The 8733-nt window shown below is 39.8% G+C and overlaps 1 protein-coding gene across 1 annotated transcript in view; it reads right to left on the bottom strand.

Annotated features, from left to right (window-relative positions):
- Window positions 1–8733, bottom strand: part of LOC145487712 (uncharacterized) — a 74194-nt gene that overhangs the window by 47111 nt on the left and 18350 nt on the right. The window contains exons 9-19 of the mRNA XM_081466535.1: window positions 8454–8568; window positions 7927–8052; window positions 7154–7413; window positions 6861–6951; window positions 6130–6519; window positions 5146–5574; window positions 4096–4722; window positions 3356–3748; window positions 2600–2709; window positions 1688–1979; window positions 1029–1222 (exon numbers count right to left, since the gene is read on the bottom strand). Of these exons, the coding sequence (XP_081322661.1) occupies window positions 1029–1222; window positions 1688–1979; window positions 2600–2709; window positions 3356–3748; window positions 4096–4722; window positions 5146–5574; window positions 6130–6519; window positions 6861–6951; window positions 7154–7413; window positions 7927–8052; window positions 8454–8568 (3027 nt within the window). The remainder of the gene's footprint in view (window positions 1–1028; window positions 1223–1687; window positions 1980–2599; window positions 2710–3355; window positions 3749–4095; window positions 4723–5145; window positions 5575–6129; window positions 6520–6860; window positions 6952–7153; window positions 7414–7926; window positions 8053–8453; window positions 8569–8733) is intronic.

Here is an 8733-nt window from a genome sequence, read left to right as displayed (position 1 = left end):
AATTTCACGCGTATTTTCAAAGTTTTCACAAAATTGCCCAAGGTCCCAAGGCGCCATGGAGAATTTGGAAAACTTTGAAAATGCGAGTGAAATTAATCCTGAATTGCCCGAGGGCACTTGCGATTACCCGTTTATCACATAAACGGCAAAATTGTGTACAAAGGAAAACTTTTAAGGTCTTGCCGTCGCGCATTGAGGAACAGGCCAGCAGTAGAACGGGGAAAGCCTACTATAATAGTAAGCAAAACACAGCAAATTCAATTCACTCAAAGCAGTTTCTTTACAAGTAAAACTTTTAGCAATCTTATTTTATTCACCTGTTTTGCAAAGCTTGCAACGGCGTGAGACTACTTCATCGATCGATAAAAGACGTAAACAAGTGTCTCAACGAGCTCTAACAATTTCTTGAATCCAAAACCGTGGGTGCTTACCATTTACAAAAACCATCCGGTTGGAAATTTCAGGCATAAACATCAAACAATTAAATTGAACATTGAGGGAGAAGGAATCGCTATAAAGTATATCCACATCAGCTAGAGAGACTTATAAGAGCAGAAAAATAGCATCAACCCAAATCACAGCCCATATTTTCTGAAGCTTCCCACACGAAATGGCGCGAACCATTTGATTTTCCAACTGGAATTCCCGGTTTTCCCATGTAAATGGTAAGTACCCCCTGCTTTCCACCGCGAAAACTTAATGTACCAAAAAAATGTACGCTGTTTGTGTAGTCGATAAGGTGACCTGTGATGCTAATATAGGCGACCCGAAGTAAAACGAAGAAATTTATAATGTCGATTTTCTTTCATGTTAAGATGAAATAATCGCGTTTAGATCAAACTCAGAAGGGATGCGTTTCTGAAATTCCGTTTAAAGCGGGAAACCAACTTAATTCAGGCATCAAGTAATCATGCCCTTTTGATAACCAAACGTACCCTCGTGATTAAGAAAAAATGCCCTCCGTCTAGCTAATCAGCATTCAGTAATTTTGCCTCGTATGTCATAACATATACAAATCGAGGGTTTACCTGTAGGTAACTTGTTAATCGTTGAACGTATTTTTCTGCTACGTCTACTGGTGCATCGAAATCCCGAAAAATGATCTGGCTTTCAGGAGGAGTCTTGAAAACGGAATGCTCGCGCATAGTAGCTCCGTTCAGCTCAAAATCATTAAGCTTATACCACGCTTCACGCAAAACTCCGCGAGCCTGTCCAGAAAACTCTACAACACACAAAATGTAAAACATCTTCAGTTGGGTAAAGACTACATTTTATTCATTTGATATAGCTAGTAAAATAGCATTTTAGGTTTTCTCGCCTCACAGGTCGGTGAGTAATAAGAAAAAGGAAACGGGGGATCGTGAAGGACTTCATGGCTCGCCACACCTCCCCCTCCCACCCGCAAAAAGAAAAAAAATAAAATAATAATAATAATAATAACAATAATAATAATAGTAATAATAATAATAATAATAATAATAATAATAATAGAAAAATAAAATCGCGCAGTGCCAGTGATATGAAACACACCTTTCATGTTCTTGCACACTAGAATACTTTTTAACAGTCAGGAATTGACTAACCAGCATAAAAATTATTAAAGGGTATTCATAGTGCATACGCAGTTTTAATTGGAGAGATTGCTGACAGTGTAACAATTACGAGCGAGGTAGCTCGTGTAACTTACCAATTGTTTTCACGACAACTTGGCAGAGGATCAGCGTGACATTATCCCCAGTAAGCGTCACTGTCACGTAGCGGCCGCGCGCTGGAGGAGAACAGAGAAATTTATAGTGCTGCGTATTCCCACCATATTCCATCGATTCTGCACACGTTGAATCTAAACCGGCTGGACTGGTAGATACAGTGACGTTGATCATGCCGATTTCACGTGGACAGCAATCGATTTTATCGGTGATTTCAACAGATTCAACGTACAGCGTTTTTTCAAGGGTGACTTGCCACCAAGGGTTCTCCTCCTTGATGAGAAAAAAAAAAACGTGAAATGTTACAATTGTGTTAATAACTCAATAAACAACTAAGAAGACAAATGAAATTAGGGTCAATGCTCACAGACTAAACGAAAGATTCGATTGACTTTCTGGAGCAGCATATAGGCCCTTTTCATGCATGGCTTGCAATTTTAATTGAAGAGATTAAAATATTTACGACTCACCTCGTCTTTGAGTTGATTTCAAAACAATCTTTACTAATTTAAATGTATACAGCCATTTAAAACAAAGGTCTATTGATCAATGAACCTTTTCATGTAAATATTGATACACGGCAAACGGAAGGACAGACCGTACCACCCATAAAAATATTCGCTAGAATAAGAGAAATTACGTATATTTATTGTTACAGAGAACTGGCACAGCAACAAAGGGGGAGAAACCATAACGCGTGGAAAGAAACGTTGACACGCCTCCACTATCATCCCATGCAATAATCTAACCATTTGTGTTCATATCTGACACGCGAATGTTATGTTTGAGGCGACTGTCATGAGAAATTTAGGGTTCCAGCCCTCCTCTTCCTCCTCCTCCTCCTCGGTTTCGTTTCGTTTCAGGGGTATGTTAACGCTTCTACTATTTCTTACCTTCTTTGAACGAAAGCAAGTCGTGTAAGATCTATCAATGGCCAGGAAGGGATCAAAAGGTGACAGAACACTTGAACTTTGTGTCAAACTATCCTGTGACAATGAACTTACTGCACGAAAGAAAGTGAAACAAAAATAAATATAATCTAACAAAATCAATCATAGATTGAAGGGTAATCCTGTAACTGGTCAGGCACCTGCACTATCTTGCTAGTAATAGTCTGCAGTGTTTTTTTTTTTTTTTTTTTTTTTTTTAGTCTGCAGTGTTGGTATGGTGTCATCTGTTTGTTTGTTTCATCTGTCCGTTCGTTTGTTTGTTTGTTTGTCTGTTTGCTTTACCCAGTTTTTGGTTATCAGAAGATTAGAGACAACAGTAGCGAATAGCACCCCCACCAAAACCTCACTCGCCTAAGTAGGCACTGTAAGTAAGTCATGGTAAATACTATTAGCTCTCTACTCCATATAGTTATTGTTGTTAATCATTGTAGTCTATTACCAACGGTTGTCATGAGCCTTATTTCTCGATTACGAAACCAAGTGAAAAAAGTCACATGATTAGAAGGAGAAAACGACAGGTCATTACTTGGTTATCGTAAAACTTAAAGCTTGTACCTTTCTTACTAGGGACAACATTTTGTTCTAAATTTAAATGAAGATGTGATTGAGTTAAACACTCTGCAGTATGATTCGGAGATAAATTGCCTCAGTTGGAAATGGCCTATTTAGTCAAAAAGAGAGACCATGTAACTGACGTACCTGGTGGCTTCTGGCACAAAGGTTTCAACGTTAATTTACAGTCTACGTTTTTCAGCTTCGATGATTCAGACGACAGAACAGCACAGCTATGGGTTCGATCCTTGCGGGTAGGATATCCCTGCATCCATAGAGAGTCATTTAACAGGCTGCCATCTATCCATTCCCACAAATTCCGAGACATCAGACCAAAGTGGAAGTTGCTAGGTCTTGGTGTCATTCTTTCTAACATGTTAGAGAATGCATATCTCAAACCTTCTCGAGATATCTTGGCCAAGGTCCCTCCTTCACTCTTACACTGTGCCAAAGCTTGCTGCCAGTTTACTGTATTCTTGTTATTTACGAGGAAGCAACCGCCATGGAAAGGGAAAAAGTTAGGACTGCACGCCAAAGGCGCTGAGTAAAACAAGAAGAAACAAGCAGAAATGTGACAAGAATACATATTTCTCAGCATAACAGATAATAATTATCATCTTCATATAACAACAAAACCTCGCAACTAGTATCTAACAAAAATGAATGGTGTTCAGTGAGAGTAATTTTCAGTTCGCTACTTCACAGTCCTTCTAATCATTTTGGTGTTACGTTTTCTGCTCAGGGATTTCCGTCCAATTTTGAATGAAAGTGCAATTGAGAGACAATGTTTACCCTCCATTGAAGTCCTCTATTAATAAATCACCGTTGAATTACAAAAGAATATTACAGGCTTTGACTGAGCAATTTATAAAACAGTCGTGGCTTACTGCTCTGATTACACCTTGCTTTAGCTTCGATAATTTGGTCCACCGAAAGCGCCTGATCATAGAATTGTAAGCACGAGACTCTGCCGCGAAAATGCTTTTCTTGGTTGCTTGAAGCTCCAACTCTAACATCAGTCTGAGTTGCCAGTTCCATCTTTGCTCCGATGGATGTAAGCATCACAGTGCCGTTGTTGACCCACACAGTTGCAATACCCGTGTGGTAGTCGTATGTGGTTCCAATGAAATTCCATGTGTTTTCTACGAGAACGTTCTCCTTATAAAGTCGATGAACCTTGAAAGTTTTCCTGTCCACAAATCGCACTTCAACTGCCAGGGTTGCCCTTAAAACCCACATGGAACAACCATACTTGAATATCCGGCCATCGCTGTTGTCAAGATGGACCCATGCAAACACACTCATCGAAAACCTAGCATCCAGTTCTCCGGTATTTTTCAGTTCCACGTAGCTGCTATTAATACCGCTAAAGAAGACAGAACCATTCGGACTTCCATAAGGACCTGGTGCAAATTTGATGTGACTAGACACTGCCTTAGTGGCTCCATTTGGACTCCTGTCCACAGTTCCATTGGTTCCACTCAGTGAAAAGAAAGCCACAGGGAGAGGAACAGCTTGGAATAGAAACATCGTACATTAACAACGAACTGAGATTTAATCAAAATTTGAATTGTCAGGAACTACTCACGCAGTTTTCAAATTAAAATAAAATAAATCCATTCAGGATAAATGTCAGGAATGATTGACGAATTTAACCAAAACTTTCCACCTCGAGCAATAAATTTTTCTACGAACAAATTAAGGCATGCATTCCAATAATTATTTTACTTACATGAATAGTCTTTACATGCACGTGTGAAACAAATGTAGGTAGTTCTGTTAGAAACAAACTATTCTTAAAATATATAGTTACAGTTTCACTGTAAATGAAAACACTGCTATTTAAAATAATGAAAATGGGCTGTTCAGATTCAACCCAGCATAAATGACAATGATATGAGAGACTGGCTTTCCGACGGAATGTGTCGCGTGCATACCTAGAGGGTGTTCACAGATGTACCCATGATTAGAAGCACATGGTTCATCATTCCATCGCCATCCATATCCATCCCAGTTTGAATTCCATCTGGCTTTCAAGAAAGACCCACATTTGCCGTCTCCACTCGGTTCGTACGGACCCCACAAATCATCTGTAGTGGAGACATTTTCCCCGTCTAACCAGAGCCAGCGTAACTTGCTGCCTGATAAACCAACAAACAAGTCTTCGTCCTCGAGCTTGATTTCTCTACGCAGCTGGGCTAGGGCTTGCAAAGAGTCCCCATCACCGACAACAGCAAGGTCGGCATCCAATCGATGACAGGTGGTTCGCGCGTTGCTCCACTGTACAGCTGATGGCAAAGACAGTAGACAACACGATTTGCCGGCTTTGTACCAACTGGGCTCACATCCGGAAATTGCTCGATGATCTGCCAAACAAAACAGAAAGACCTTCTATCACGATGCATGGACTGACTTCGTATAACAAGACCTAGACGATATAACGCACCCTTTTTTTATCAACTTATTCGATAGTTGGCTGTCTACGAACTGAGCTTAACTTAACTGCTTAAACACGAAACAGCTGATTATTGATAAGTTTGCAAAATTTCAACGATTTACGAGCCAACCTTTGAACCTTTGAAAAACTGACATTTCGACGTTTTTTAAAAAATCCAAGTCACAATCCGTTTCCATCCTCGCCATCGTTAGCCATCCTCACTTCCTAATGGGTTCTATTCATTTGCCCAGTACTGCTCTACAAAATAAAACCTTCATTGTTCAGCTTCCAAAGATCGATATATCTTTCTGAGATTTCCAAAATCGTGCTAAAAATGGTGACGGTGTCCCTTTAACTATCTATCGATCCTTCTCTAAGACGAACTATTATTTCGATACTCGTAAAAGCTATAAGACAATCTAGCAAAAACTAACAAAAATCTTTTCAGAGCCAGGTTAAAATACACGGAAACGTGTTTTCGTACCTAAAGCAGTGACATTGTGAGCATAAAAATAGAAGTTTTGTTTTCCCTTGCAACAAGATACATTTCCGTGATCATCGAGGCTAATCATTGGCCCATAATTACTCCTGTCAATCAGATAAACTCTTCTGGAATTGCGACCCGCTGTCTCGTTATTTAGGACAACAACATCTAATGGATACTTGTTATAGTTAGACGGATCCAACTTTGACGAGACAAAACTATGGTCGCTGGAAGCTTCAGAGTAGATAAAGAATGTCGTCTCCTTCGGATTTCCTCGTGGATGCTCGAGAGTGAAACGGAATTCTTCGGAGTAGAGACTCTGTTTGGAGGGTTGAGTGGATATTCGGAAGTCTTTGCCTTTGTAAGAGGACACGTAGAATGTCGTCTCTTCTGCGAATGAAATATCCAAGTATGAATAAATACACCGATGAACTTTATACAATCTGATTTCATGGTATATCTAGATTAATAGCAAGCGTTAGTGTTTTCATTTACCAGCTGACATAGACACCCATAACGACACAGGACAACACTGACAATGTTGCAAGTCAAGACAAAAAGAAATGACCCACAGTTAAGCAAGTAACAATAACAATAACTTACACGTTTATAGCCTTCTAAGTAATTTCTAATCTCACGTTTGATTTGTTGAGAACTTTGGCTTGAGACGTCAGTTAGATTTGAACTGAGAAATCGATCCCACGAAATAAATGTAGGTACACCATTAGTACCTTTTTGTTGACAATTTCCTCTTTCAAAGGAAACGTCGTCCAATGCTGCATCCCCCTGATAACTGCTACCTCTAATTCCGTCGACAATGATCTAGAAAAGGAACGGAAAAGAAAAGCAACCTCGTTCAGAAGACATATCCTCAAGGGCGAATTAATCGATGATACTATACTTTGCGAATGATAATAACAGCGAATGTTCAGTATTTGTTGACCTGGGACTAAGGACATGACATGTTGCCTGATTTTTCTTCTTTTGTTATTCAAATGCTGTAAACAAACGTTTTAAAGCTCACTTGATAACTTGAAGTCTCGTTGATGCTTATTTGCCCTTGTATCCAATGGTTTCCTTGATCTTCCGATCTCAACCAAACTGGTTTTAACCCGTTTGTAGACTGGCTTTTTATGTATATAACAACACAGCCCATGGTGGCGCCATACATGTGATAAAAGAACGTCAGGCACTGAGGTCCCCGCATCCACGGACTTGCAAGTCTCGCAGTGTCTCCCGGCAGTCGCGGACTAGAGGTTTCAATATAAACGTACCCACCGGTTCCTCAATTTGACAAAAAAATATTTATATAAGTGACATAATGGCAATTTTCGTGAGGCAAAGATGTAATGTCCTAAGTTTCTGTCCTATTGCCCTCCTTTTTCTTTCTTTCAAATCTGCTTTCATTTCTTTCATTTCTTTCATTTACAAGACCGACAACAATAAAGGTTGATGTGGTATTAGGAATAATAGAGATATTATTTTGAACGAAGCAAAGTAATCCGAAACTAAACAAAACAACAACAACAATCCTAATTTGTGCTCTTTGTTTTACAGCTGTATAAGAAAATTAAATTGATCCAGGTTTAATATTTGCAGATGCTAGAGAGGACAGTTACTTAAAAATAGCAAATGCTAGTCGTGTTAAGTGGCTAGGCCACGCGGAAAAAAAGTAACAAAACATTGATAAAATAACTGGAGACGAAATAGGCCATACACATTTACAAACCACACAGCACTGACACTGCTTATCACACTATTGTGTCTCATGCATGACGGTTCAACTTGAAGAGTCACCTGATGTATGATCGGCACTTGGTCCAGTCTCCCAACTTGGAGTATCATCGCTTAGCTGCGTCCATGTGAAACTGGACAATAAGTCATTCCTCCAGAAGCAGAAGTTGGTGTCAAAGTTGCAATTTCCTTGATTAAAAAGGACACGCAAATCTTAAACTTTATCGACACAGAAATTGCAGTTCCCTCATAAAACATGCACGTAGTCATTTTAAAGAGACTGAAATATATTGCCATATCTATTAAAGCCAGGTAAAGACTTCGTACGACCCAAGTGGCAGATCAAGCCAGGGCTTATCCTCCGTTTCAGTAGCATGAAGCGACTAAGTATATTTCAACTTACCCCTGGATGGGATCTTAGTCCATTGAAGGGTTACCCCCAGCACCCATTTATACAACTGTGCCTACCCTAGAACACAACATAACACCTCGGCAGGAGCTCCAACCAGGACCACTCGTTCCAGAGGCGAGCACGCTAATCATCAGCCACCGCACCCCCACAAAATTAAAGTTAGAGGTAAGATTGATACCTTGTCGGTTGTTCTGAGGTTCACTTTCAGCTTCACAAAGTCGATTAGTTAATGTGACGTCATCTACGGCTATACCCCCGGAATAGTTTCTACCAATTGTTGCCTGGAAGGAAACCTGCAATATAATAAAGACAGGAGCACTTTCATTCAGTGTCCAGTTTGTCGTAACGGTCATAAACTAGATTTTCATCGTACTCTCTTGCAATTCTGCCTATTGACTGATTCTCTAGCTCATCGTTGACTATTCAACCAGCATGTCTCTCTTTCGTAACGATTAAAT

Source organism: Orbicella franksi, chromosome 5 (genome assembly GCF_964199315.1).
Source record: "Orbicella franksi chromosome 5, jaOrbFran1.1, whole genome shotgun sequence".
Lineage (NCBI taxonomy): Eukaryota > Metazoa > Cnidaria > Anthozoa > Scleractinia > Merulinidae > Orbicella > Orbicella franksi.
Note: the sequence above shows the minus strand (reverse complement) of the source record. Positions and strands in the feature narration are given on the sequence as shown.